The 14,070-nt window shown below is 31.1% G+C and overlaps 1 protein-coding gene and 1 long non-coding RNA gene across 4 annotated transcripts in view; both read right to left on the bottom strand.

The window, feature by feature from the left end:
• Positions 1–5,963, bottom strand: part of LOC143252417 (uncharacterized) — a 29,424-nt gene extending 23,461 nt beyond the window's left edge. For 2 of the 3 annotated variants that reach the window (XR_013028985.1, XR_013028989.1), the window contains exons 1-2: positions 5,886–5,963; positions 3,205–3,367 (exon numbers count right to left, since the gene is read on the bottom strand). This is a non-coding gene — a long non-coding RNA (uncharacterized LOC143252417). Of the gene's footprint in view, positions 1–687; positions 1,508–3,204; positions 3,368–5,885 lie in introns of those variants that run through there. The other variant, XR_013028986.1, reaches the window with a different exon arrangement.
• Positions 1–14,070, bottom strand: part of LOC143232552 (mitofusin-2-like) — a 99,800-nt gene that overhangs the window by 59,253 nt on the left and 26,477 nt on the right. Inside the window, exons 10-11 of the mRNA XM_076468126.1 lie at positions 12,473–12,594; positions 9,059–9,295 (exon numbers count right to left, since the gene is read on the bottom strand). Coding sequence (XP_076324241.1) covers positions 9,059–9,295; positions 12,473–12,594 — 359 coding nt within the window. The remainder of the gene's footprint in view (positions 1–9,058; positions 9,296–12,472; positions 12,595–14,070) is intronic.

The raw sequence follows: 14,070 nt of genomic DNA, 5'->3' as shown, positions 1-14,070 counted from the left end.
TACAGGTGAACATAGGATTCTAATACTAAATTCACAACACTAGCCCTGAAAATCTTTTCTAATTAGTTTTGAGGATTTTTATTCAAAAAATGTTTTTGAATTCAACTGTGTGCAGTTGAATGTTACAGATGCCTTCTTCCATGATAAGATATCACTTTGAGTGCATAATTAAGTTTTAGGTGGGTTCTAAAAACTGTCACTTATCCACTAACAAATAAAATGCAAAATTTGACATTTTGAAATATCAAAATCCACCAGTTGCACTTTTGCTTGGTGATGTATGCATGTGTGGTACTAATATAGGAAATTCAAGAATGGGCAAGTATCCTGACTGGCACACTATGAAGAAATACTTTTTTTAACCTGTAAAGTAGATCTGCTTGTTGCAACAAATAGCTATAAATGTCAAGTCTGATTACATCACCCAAAGGTTAAGCCCAATGAGTAGAGTAAACAACAGCAAAATATTCCAATTACTGAAATTTTTATTTATTGAAAATTATTATGTTCATAATATTCAAACACTGCACAGAAATAAAAGTATTTATTATTTATTGATGGCAACCAATATTTGTTAAATATCAACTAACAAAAATTTTGATAGCAACAATTATCATACTTTTACTGATAAGCAGAGAATGTTTCAACCTTCCAACGTAATCTTCAGGTTAATACCTATACTAACCATTCTGAGATACGTTTTTATTTCAAGTGGGTTTATCATCATCAAGAATCATGATACATAACAGAAACAAAAGTGATGCCATTTTAATAATGTATAGGTCACCAAATCTTTGAAAGATGTAGCATGCTTATAATTTAAAGAAATAGTGACTACTTTGAATGGCAAACCAAAGTAACAAAATATGTATGTTAATTAAATAAAGGTGAAACTAACCCAATGTACAACATGGAACATTTTGATCAAGATAAAAATTCAGCAATGAAAAGATGTACTTTCAATGTTTTTCTGAAACAGCTTCACATCAAAATGCTGATAATTTCATAATATAATAAATAAATAAAAATACTTAAATGAAATATTGTGGGCTGTTTTAAAGCAGAAACTAAATACTATTTTGTAATTTTGCACTAAATGTCATGTAATTTGGTTAAATACTTCCACTGTAAGAAAGGGAAAAATCCAAAGACTTTAGTGACACCCATCTAGTCCAAAACGTTTCACATTTGTTTATTTTCTAACAATTAAACTATACTAAGAAAGAAGTGCTTTTAATACCTTTGTTCTTACAAAATGTTTTTCTATATTAGGGTCTCCTCTATTGTGGTTTCTCGTTTTGGCGTTGTATGAATATTTGATCTTAACTGAAGATCAAATTTTCAAACTGAAGTTACAAAATAGTAACTTTGCTTGATTATTTCACCTATCAACTAATACTACGTCATCTCTTAGAAGGTGATATTTTTCTTTTGGCCATAAGATGCGTACCAAAGTACTGTCTCCCAGTTTTTCACTGTTTAAGGCATGTGCCAACTGAGCAACTGACTAGAAACAAAGGAAGTAAAACATACTTATGGTATCCAAAACTGCAAAACACTTTAAAATTGTACAAGTACTTAAATACAATTTATTTTAAAACAATCAAGAAAACTAAAGTTGTATCTGTAAATATCCAAATATAAATATTTGAAATAAACTTTCTAAACAAACTGAAACAAAGCATACTGATGAAACTAGGAACTAGTATCTAATCAAAAACAATTCTTACCTTGTAAATAAACCATATACTCTAAGCCAGCATACTTAGAAAAATATTTTGAGACACTTTCTGAATGTATCACTATTATACAAATGGGGTAAAATTTCTTTTATTGCATTGTAAAAACAACAATGAAACCAACTGTATGCATTTGTTTAAAATGAGATTTTTCTTCAGATTATGTAGTTTCAGTAATAAAATATTTTTTTATATGTGACATTTGTATGAATATGTAGTTTTGGGAAGTTATATATTTAACTGTAAAATATATTTTTTGATGAAAATTAAAAATATTTACCTTCCTTTGTTGTAGATTTCAATTACAGATTTATTTTCCTAAATTCTTGTAAAACTTTTCCAATTAAATTCTTTGGTCTCTGGATCTACAATTTCTTTGTTTTAAGAACTATTGTGAAGTTTCAATGCACTTACAATCAACAGAGTACGACAAGAATAACCTTTTTATGTATCAAAATTATAAGCAGCAACTTTATTTGATTTATTAATTAGAATGTTTTAATTTATTGTATGTAATAACTTTTAAACCCATTTTATATATTTTTTACCTGTTTGTGATTTTTTTCACCTAATAATGCAGTTATTTCAGCCAATAAGGCCTAATATACATTAAGCATTTTACTGTCAAATGAAGAATGACCTAATTATGCCTACTTTATCTTGCTCCATTAAAAACATTTTTTCCACTATTATATTGTAAAGTCATAATTCAACTGAAGTATTAAATGATAACACAAGCTTTCAAAAAATTTGGACTGTAAATTCAGTGAAAATTCTTCAACAAACATTGTTTCTTCAAGTTTTCATTATGTGTTTAGGTCACTAGCCTCAGGCATTTAAAAGCTGAAAAATAAACAACTACATCATACCATAACAACAGCTTAAAAACCTGTTAAAAATAAGCTAAATTTGAAAAAACTACACTTGTATTGAAGTTAAAAGTTTCAAACTGGAACTATTTTAATGTTTTTTTTATTATGGGGATTTTTGTATGCAATATTGTGCTCAGCCATAACTCATGAACACCAATGTTTTAATTTGGTGCTGATTTTTAAGAATAATTATATAAACAATTAAACTTCTTTTTAATTAAATAAACTTCAACTCTGAAGTATTCTCTAAAATTGTGTGTGGAAGATAGACTACCAACTTATTTCCTAAAATCTCTTTAATTCAACCAAGAAATTTTACCATCTGGATACAGAAGACCCATACATAAAAAAGTTTCTTAAAAATCCTAAAATATAATACATTCTACTACTGGTAAGTAATAATCATGTAAATACTAAAATGCCCAATACATATTTAATAAGAGTATTAAAAAACAAAGCCCATATTTATAAAAAAAAACAAATGTTATATTTGTTAAGAATAATTCAGTACACTGAATATTACTACTGGGTTGTTCATAAAAGTTACATTTTAAGTGGATATTCTCAAATACAATGCTTCAAAACTTGCATACCTGTACATTCTGAGGATCATTAGAATCTTCTGTAAGGAGATAGGGTTCTTGGGTATCACCTCCTTCAACTTGTAAGAAGCAGTTTGTGGTATGACCTAGGCCACTAGGCAGGATCTTATCCTGCAGGAGGGCATTAATCACTGTGCTCTTACCATTACTTGTCCTAAAGATAACAAGAATAAATTAATTTGTTATTTGCTTATGTTACACTTAACTTTTCATAACTCTTAAATCATTACCCTGTCTCATATAAACATAATTAATCTTTCTTACTAGTTTAGACCTGACTTCACATGTGTCAACAGTTAAGTAACTATTGTGTTTTATATACAAGAACTTAACCTCACTGGATTAGACCCAACTTTACATGTGGCAAAAGCCAAGTCATTATCATGATTTATACACACACTTTATTACTATTTCTTGCTGGCTTACACCCTACTTGTTTCAACAACTGAGTCACTATCCAATTATAAACACACACTTTATGGATAAATGGGATAATCAAAAACAGTAATAACCAGAAAAACCTCATTTTTATTAGTTTGTCAATTTCAAGAATTGTCAAATTAATTGACTAAGCTGCAAAAACTTGAATTAAAAATAATAAAGTCTGTGTTTGTAGCAAAGCCATATCAGGATATCTGCTGTGTCTACCAAGTGGAAATAATTTTAGTACAATAAATTATTATATGTGAAACTACTCAATGCTCACAGATAATTATTTTTATCAATTAAACACCCAGTTCTTATGGATAAGCTTGTTTCATTAGAAGTTTGCAAATACTTATGTTTGAAACTACTCATGAGCATATTTACCATAAATGGTATTAGTGTATACCATATATCTAAGTTAAAAATGATTAAACTAAAGGAAATGCTCTATAACTGATAACTGAAACCAACAAAACCTTATTTTTTACACTTATGACATTTCAGGAAATCAACTGATTTTGACAGCAGCTTGTTTTGCATTGTTGTTATACTATGATATAATAGATTTCCTTCTAGTTTCCAAGTTTTGCAAGATGTTAACATGCATGTATATACATTTCATGTAGAATTAATACACAGATTGTTTGCTCACAAGAGAGATAAGAAAAAAGTCACAAAATGAATAAGAAATTGGCTTAATAACAGAAGGCTGTGACTTATAATACATACGCACTTCCCTGTTTAGAATAATAAGTATGGATAGTTTTTGAACAATTGTATCTGCAGTCAGTGAGAATTCTAAGAAGGTAGTAAAAATTGTATTTAGCATAATTTTTTATTATTTAAAAGAGCCTTGATTGTCCTAGTGATTAGGCCTCATTATAAAATAAGTTAATACAAAGAACTGTACAATGGTGTATGTAAATTTTTTGAAGCACTATAACATCTTTTATGTGAGAAAACCATGTCAATGGTGGATGGAAGAACATAGATGTGTTTTCTTGTAAAAGTCTTACAGAATTTGACATTTATGTGAGAATGTACTTGTCCATTCAGGCAAATGAGAGGTAAATTTCATTTACTTGAAACTTGTTCTCAGTTTCCTGAAGGTTATAAATTTAAAATGTACTTGGCCACTCAACAACTTAGAATTTTTTTCTTTCTTTACCGATTCTTTAATACAGCACTAGTTTTTAAAAGCAAATAGATAACTTAATGAGCCTTTGCATGAGGATTGTGCTAAAACCGACAAGAGAATGTTTCTAGTTACAAAAGTTATGAATGTTTAGTTGGTAACATCAAAAACTACTTTAGTTAAACTCCTACACTATTAACTATAAACTTTAAATTAATAATGTTTATCTTTACAAGTCTCAATAAACACTTTTCCAACCTCTCCTCATATTTCTTGCTTTCAAGAATTTCTGATTTATATTTTTGTTCTAAACCATTCAATTCATAGTATTTTAAAAATACTAAAGCAGCAAGTTCACAGAAGTGTGTGATCAGTTAGCCATATTGTGAACTCTTCACAAGGTATGAAGAATACAAATAATTGATTAAAACAAAATTGTGCAAGATGTTCCCAAAAACTAAAACCGCACATTTTTTATAATGTCCCTAACGTACACTACCTTGTAGAAAACGGAGCCAATACAGAAGTAAATACATAATGCCTCAACAATGAAAATAACAAATTGAAGCTTATTCTTTGTAAATTTTGCTCTAGATTGATTTATTTAACTTATTATAAATAAGAACGAATATTACATCCATGATTTTATTTACACTTATGATTGAAATACATAATTCAGTTATCCCAAACAAATTTTCATTCTTCTTTGGCAATCTGACAACCATTAACATTGAGCACTGCTTGAAATCTTAAGCTAAATATTTAGTTGTGCAAAAACAAATAAAATTCTGGAATCTATTTATGGAAATTAAATCCTAGAAGTCCCTTTTCTATTCTAATTGAATAATAAGGTGGTAATTGTATATATAACTATCATGAAGCTACATTTGGAAAATTGTTAACAGGTTTAATTCATGTACTACAGAAAAGATAAAGAAGTTTGAAAAGTTCAGAAAAAGGTTACTACTTAGATAATGCCTAATATAAAATACATATATATATATATCTAGGCAGAAAGATGTGAAGTTTTGGACTTGTTCTATCTCTAGGAAAGAAGAATTACAGGTGACAAAACAATCACATTAAAGAACATAAATCAAAACTCAAATACTATAAATTAGGAAGAAAAAGTGTAAACTTTGTGATAAGACTCGTTGCTCAGCAAAATATATAATTTTTCAGCCAGAGGTATACCACCTGGTAGAATGGTTTACCTGATAAAGTAGTTTGTATTGCTAAATATGATTTTGTTCATAATTTTTGTTAAATAGGTGTTTGAATATGACAGGATACATTTAGTTTGGTTTTAATACTTTGAATTTTTTCTCGCTTTTAGATGAAGGGTTATCTCAATTAAATGAATCATCTAATGTCCCTTTGAACTGTCTCATGATCTTGCATAATCTAGATTAAACTAGTTTATATTTCTGTCCTACTGGGGTGGGCCTGGGGCATTGTGCTTATATCAGATAATAACGTTATCATGTTGTAATTTCCTGCGCTCCAAATTAGTTCATATATAGGCATCGTGTTATCTTATATTCGTGCATTTTCAATGTTTAGTCAGTTGAGTTAGTAAAATTGTGAAACGTCGGTTTAACAACAACGCTTACCGGTTAACGTGTTAACTTAACATACTGACCAGTTAAAATGTTTAATAAGGATGCAAATGTGAAGAAGTTTTTATCGGACACACGGCTAGCAACAAAGGCAATTCACGCAGGTCATGATCCAACAGAGTGGAGGTCACGAGCTTTAGTCACACCCATTGTAACATCAGTTACGTTTGCTTGTAAAGAAAATGAACCTATGGTAAGTTTAAAATGCTATCGATAAAATGTCATTTTAAGTCATTATATCTTTCTTAATTTATATGTATCTATATATACACACACATAGATAATGTATTTATGACTAAGCGATAAAGATCCTTATAACGCAGGTAGTGTTGGAATAACCACTTCTCGTTTCGGCGTTGTATGAATATTTGATAACATATTGATGAATAGTTGTGTCGATGATGTAACTAAATACAACACTTTTCTGTCAGAGAATCCACCCACCATGTACGTGTACACCTCTAATCATCAACCAAACAAAATAATATCCGATTTGGGTTTTTTCATATAAACAGCTTAAGCCGCAAAATCCTAAGCTATCAAACTAAATCAAAGCATAATACAATGAATAATTAAGAAAAAAAACTTTTAAAACTCTATCTCTCTATAGCTTTATGTTGATTTATGTGAAGAAAAAGATTTTCACGTCATTAAGTGTGTTCTTTTGCACAACAGTAAGACACGTAAAGTCAGATTTTCACGTCATTGATGGTTTTGTTCTGTACAACAGTAAGACACGTAAAGTCAGATTTCACGTCATTGATGGTTTTATTCTGTATAACAGTATGACACAAAGTCAGATTTTCACGTCATTGAAGTAACTTAGGGTGGTGCTGTCTGAATGTGATTACTTCTATTATTTTGTGCAAATGGAACGCCCTTCAGCCAACCACCTTAACTCCGCAACTTTGTGGCTAAACATTATTGATAGGTGAGGTTTTGTATCTTTTTCGGTAAAGTGTGTTTTTTGTTAAAATATAGAGTCATTTATCTGAATACTTTTTATTTGAGTGAGTCATTTGAATGCTCAAAATGACACCCCTTTGTAACTCACTCAGTTTCCCAATTTCTTTCTGGTCAACTTGAAAACTGGATGTTAATATCACTTCCACTGGAGTTATATCTATAGATGTGTGTGTGTCGTAAATGAAATCGTTTCTCAAGTACAAATTGTGTAAATTGTTCCTCACGCAGCTATTCCACAGAATTGAACAATTTGATTAAATCAAATTCTACGCTAAGAAGTAAATATTTATGTGTCAATGGTGTCTGAGAAATCGAGAAAAGTGTACTAGAACACTGACACTGACCTGATGAAGTCAACTTCACACAACAACTTGAACTAGGACACTGACCTGATGAAGTCAACTTCACACATCAACTTGAACTAGGACACTGATTTGATGAAGCAAACTTCACACATGAAATCTAATGGTAATGTGAATAAAAAGATTGTTCGAACAACATAAGATGGAGAAGATAAAACGTTTAGTAGGCCTAAGAATGGTTTTAATTTTCATACTTTAATTGCTAGATCTACAAAAAAATAAATTTAAATAAAACAACAATATTTCAAGGCTCATTTGATATAAAGCAAAGCAAAATAGTTTGATGTAAAGTGTGAAATGAATATACATAAAACATTTGAACTTCCTTACTATATTAATCATGTTTCTGTTAGTAGTGATTGTTCGAATGAATCGAACTTGTTGCTTAATTTGGATTTAATTGGTGTGCTTTGAAATAACATTTATTTGGGTTGCCACTATTTATATATTTAAAGGATGTGTTTTATCTACTATTAGGATTATTTGTATGCTCGTTTTGGGAATCCAACAAGAAGTTGCTTGGAAAGAACATTAGCTGCTTTGGAAGAAGGCCAATACGGTGCGTTGTAACTTTGTGTGTGTGGACTGTGTTTGTAATTTATAACAGACAGAAAGCCAAACAGTTAAATTCTGAGCAATAGAGAACCCTCAAAAGCCGGGTCGCTTGAAATTCTCTTAGGCAGAATTAGATGTGATTTTTCTATTGTTAACAAATATTTAGCTCAACTTAGTATAATGAGATGAAAAATTAACATTCTATACATAGAAAGTGAACATGCATCTATCAAGAGTTCCAAGTAATTTTTCTCCAAACATGACCTACAAACTTGAAAGAAGAATGTGAAAATAGAGAAATTAACCTATAATTTATTTATACCTGGAAGGCTAGAGTACATCAAGAAGTATTCAAATTACAAAGTTAAAAAGTTCTGTAAAAGTCTGCAGTTACTTGGAAGATTAAGAATTTTTCTTTAAGGTTTCATTTTAAAATAGAGGAATTAAAGCTTAAATAATACAATACTTTGAAATACAATGTAAATGTTAATGCTAATTTCCCTGGCATTCATTGATTGTAAGATTGGTTAATTGAATTGTGAATGTAAAAAAATGAAATTTTAAGAGATGCATAGAACAGGAGTGTCCATAACCACAGAATTAAGATGTTTTTATTGCATACAGAAAATAAACAGATTTGCTGTAACAGCCTATAGCATAACAAAGTTGTTAAAAATACACTTACATTTCTAATGTGATATACAAAAAATGCAGACAACAATTTATACCAGAAAAATTGAGTGCACTACTGAAATGAAGAAATAATAAAAAAAAATCATGTCCATACCTTTTTATAGACACTAAGAACCAAATTATCTGGATGGAAAGGTCTTTCAAACTCATTAACAAGAACGTTTAACCGATGGATCTCTTCATTTAATGCTTTTGCTACCTGCTGTTCAACTTTGTGTACTAAATGCCCAATATGGTGTTTCACTTCATCAGTTAATAAGTGCAGCTGTTGCTGGGTAAACTCTAATTTATCTTTATGCTCTTTTCTCATTTCCATTTTTTCCTTTCTGTTAACAATATACTTAATTATAATTCACACAATTCAAAGTATTTATAATATTATAGGCAGCTTCTTTCAAATATTAATTCCATAATGTTTTTACACCTGTGTGAATAAAAAAAAGTTCAAGATTTGATTTCTAAACTAGTTTAGATAACATTAGGAAAAACAAATATACATACATTAAAATCATAAGTGTTCTTTACATGAAATGAAATAATATTTAAGAAGTTAGTATTATATCTCCAATTTCAATGTAATTCTTAAAGGTATTTTGAAGTATAAACAATGCATTTAATGATAAGGTTTAGAATATACAATATTTAGAAACTGAAAACTTAACATTTCATACATTCTCTATTGTACCAATTTATGGTTTAAAATGTCATGAAACATAAAATCAAGTTTAAACTTCAAATTACCAACTTGTTATTACAACACTGTTGACAACTGGCAGAGTTCACATGTTGCATCATATTAACCCTTTGAACCTCAGGTTCCCCACTCCTTTCAGTACCATGATCCTGCTCCCCCTCCTAACAATTTGTAACCATTCTGGAAAACATTTATTTTTCATTTGAAAACTAAGAAAATCTTACTAGGCAACTCCCCAAAATGTTATAATACATAATTTTGGGTTCATAGTACAAAAGAATGAATTGAGTTATTCATAACATTTCTTTAAGCATATCATCACTGATGCTACAAGTTCACTAATTTATCACAACAATTGAACTTTGGAATGATAAGCCTCAAAACAGTTCTCATTGCCAGATCCCACAGTTTTATCTCATCTGAACCAGGCTTTCAGCATGATGCAGTAACTTGAGTGCAACAGAGTATCTCTACTAATTCATGACAGAGTTTTTGAACAAACATATAGAAGGTATGAATACTCCTTCCAGTTTCCTTGTGTGGTTTGTAGCAATTTTATATTACATAAGCATTATAGGTACACCAGACAAAGATTTTCACCAGAAACTGTCTTGGCCACTTGTAATGGTGCCTGCATCTTTGCAGCTTCATCATCTGATTGTTCTTGTCAGTGGCAATCACGTAGTTATTACGAAAAGCCAATTTACTTTTTGGCAATAAAGTATATCAGTGATGCTCATGTAATAGTGTTGTGCTATGACAGCAAGAAACACAAATGAATGTCAGTGTCATGCTCAGCTTTAGTGAAGAATTGAAATAACTTTGTGAATGCCACTGACAAGATCTATAATAACTATCTGATTGTTCTTGTCAGTGGCAATCACAGTTATTACAGATCTTCACTAAAGCTGAGCATGACGCTGACATTCATTTGTGTTTCTTGCTGTCATAGCACAACACTATTACATCAGCATCACTGATATACTTGATAGCCAAATAGTAAATTGGCTTTTTGTCACACCACACAACTGCAGCTATCTTACCATTGTACAACAATTAATAAGAACCACAGTCAATTTTCCTTTTGACAAGTTCCTTAGAAAATTTCTTCCCATTAATAAAAGACGTACCACACAATTGTATATCTTGTTTCTCCAGAAAGAACTGTGCAACATTTACAGAATTGCAAAACTTATCAGCAAATATGCAGTGATTTTGTTCTTCAAACGGATTACACAACCGAGCCACCAAACACCCTCTCACACCCAGGACTGTCTCCAATGGTGGATCCACATCAACTTTTCCCATATACATCTCCCCATTCATAAAGTATCCACTTTTGTTTTTACATGAAAGACATGTTTTCAGACCCCATTTGATTGGTTTGTCTTTGATATATTACTTGATGCTCAGCACACTTTATGTGAGTAACATTCCTTCATCCAGTGACAGTGTACAATCAGTAAACACAATATTGTTGGCCACAATGATGTCAAACATTGATCTGCTCTTGTATATTTTGACTTGTCATCATTTGGATCTCTTTCATTTATGCAGTGCAACACTGACAAGGTAACTAGAAATAGATCTCAAATGAAAACCTTACCAAATTCAGGTGTAGAAATAATCCAGCTATCCTTCTTCTTCCAATACATCTTGTACCTATCTTTGTAGATCAGTATTTCAATGGTATGTCAACACCCAAGTAGAGCTTTTAGTTCAAGAACAGTAACCAGATCAAACAATTTAGCACAGTAGCTGTTAGATATTACTTCTTTTACATATTCAGCTTGACAGTGTTTCCTGTTTGATTAGGTTCCATGTAGATTCCTTCCAAAACAATGAAAAAAAAACAACAAACCAGCAGCATACTCTCGCTTGAAATTCAATTCAAGATGGATCAACATTTCCAACAGTTTGAATTCAGCATCTGTGCCCGAAAATGAAGTAATTTTAGTTGACCAAGTCGACTGACAATCATCAGGAACACAATGATGAACAGGTAACTTGTTACCAGAAGTCTTGATATTACTATATTCGCTTTCAAAGTCATTGCCATAATAGTCACTGTCTAGAATGTTCTCTGAATCAGACTCCAACAATTTCCTAACCTGGGTGGCCATAAATCTTTGTCTTTTTCACAATTTACATAACTGCTATCTGGTGTTTTTACATTTTCTTTTTGTCTCACTTGACTGTCTGGTTAGAATCTTATATTTCAAGATGACAATGCTATCAAAACAATGTTAAAATATCCTTAAAATGTTAAAAATTACTTTCACTTTCAAACTGTAAATGCAACAACAACTAAGAGTCAGTCTATTTTTAGAAAAGAAATTCCAGTAGATTCCGAGGTGTGTGCCAAGTAAGCAATAATTTAGCACTGGCAATTTTACTGACCTGCCCTGTTATACTGGTAGATGGTCAGGCTGGAAAACTGGCCTTTCAGGCACATACATCTCTCCATTAGGCTGGATTTCTGGCTTGTAGGGTTCAAAGGGTTAAGTAATTTGATGTTTTTATTTGTTACAAGAATCAGTGTAAAGAAATTAGCAAAACATACTTGACAAAATCACTCAGTTTTTATGTAACATACACACTGGGATCCAAGAAGTAAATGCTGAGACTAAACTGAATACTGATTGTACATTTTAAATTATTTTGTGCAACTCGTACATTATAGAAACCTCAAAACTACTGAATTATTGGACCCACAAGCAATATGATAAATAAACAAACTAGGAACTTTTTTAATTGATGAGATACAAGAACCCCATTAATAATTCTAGGATTAAACATTTTTACTTACTTTTTCTTATGAGAATTCACAAAAGCTAATTCCATTATATGTTGCAAAGCTTTGATGATGGCCTTACCCTGTTGAGTATGTTGTTCAAATTTTGTTTTTACAGCAGATTTTGAAAGACATTCCTAGAAAACCAAAAATTTGTCATATACGTAAAAGCTTAAATACAGGCTACTGGTACGAAACAACACTACAATATATTGATGTCAAAACAATTAGCTAATAAAGGAGAAAAGTCCACAGTCTGAAGTTTGACAATTTTAAAATTAGTTAATACCAATGCTTATAAGAGAATACCACAGGAGATCAAAATTTTCACTTTAGAAATAAAATATTAAAACTAAAATATTTATTCAACTTTTAAAAAATTTCAAAATAAGAGAATGCAATTAATTCACATGAATATATATAACACAAATCAACTGCAAAACAGTGATGCCTATATTAATATACCTATATTAAAATAATAAAATAAATAAAATTATATATTCAAATATCTAACACCGCCCTCTACATTCCGACACTCAGTTACACAACCCCTTTCCAACACGTGGTCAGCTTCCGGTCAGTTACCTCTTTCTTTGTCAACCTGACGATGACCGAAGAAGGTCGAAACGTTGTTCGCTCTTCTATGTAAAATATTTTCTCAACCCAAACGAGCCGTTTTTGCATATAAATTTCTCAACAAGTGGGTTTCTCGACATCACTAATTATCTCTTCTAGTTGTGACCTTTGTACTTCGCTGTTGCCTGTTGTAGGTTGTCAAGCCTTTTAAAATTTTGCACATAGATGATATGAAGCAAAAGAAGCCTTTGAGGCAATGTAGCATCGCTGAACATGCATGGAACACAGAAGGCCATCTAACTCCATCCAGGAATAAAGATGGGAGATGAAAGGATATGAAAATGATGAAAAGGAAAAACATTTCATATGAGCCATCAATAGGTAGTTGAAGAAAAAAATCAATTCAGAACAAATACAATAGATCAAGCTGAAGCAGCTATAAATACTATATCTGTGCCAGCCAGGAAGAAGTAATCAAAAAGATCCAACATGGCAAGGTATATATGGATGAAATCACCCGAGAAAGGTAAAGAACAGGATCAGAAAAATAAAGGTAAAAACCAGTCCAAATCATTTCTGAATACATAGAAGCAAGTGGGAAGTAAAGGAAAAAAAAAAGATAACTTGGTAGCAAGAAAAGAGGCAATCACTTCCCTCTGAAGTGCAGCACGCTGGACACGGAGCAACCAGAAAATTTTGAAGAGCAAGAGACCACTCCATGGGGTACAAAGTGTATCAGGGTTGGAATGTAAATTAGCAAACAAGGTTGAAAGTACCAAGAGCATGACATGTCCAGGGAGTGATGTGAAGTGTTTGGGTCCATAGAGGGACATCCAAGGTTGACCACAGAGGAAACAAGAATGAGTACCCCCTTACTGAATGATAAAGCCACCATAAGACCTTTTGGCCATATACCATTGTCCTGAAACCTCACATTAACTAATCCAGATCTTTTAAGGAAGTATTTTTACTAAAGATTTGTTTGTGAGAATTGTCAGTTTCATTACTAATTTGACTGTAAAGTAATTTTCATGTTA

The sequence above is a fragment of the Tachypleus tridentatus genome, chromosome 1, assembly GCF_004210375.1.
Source record: "Tachypleus tridentatus isolate NWPU-2018 chromosome 1, ASM421037v1, whole genome shotgun sequence".
NCBI lineage: Eukaryota > Metazoa > Arthropoda > Merostomata > Xiphosura > Limulidae > Tachypleus > Tachypleus tridentatus.
Note: the sequence above shows the minus strand (reverse complement) of the source record. Positions and strands in the feature narration are given on the sequence as shown.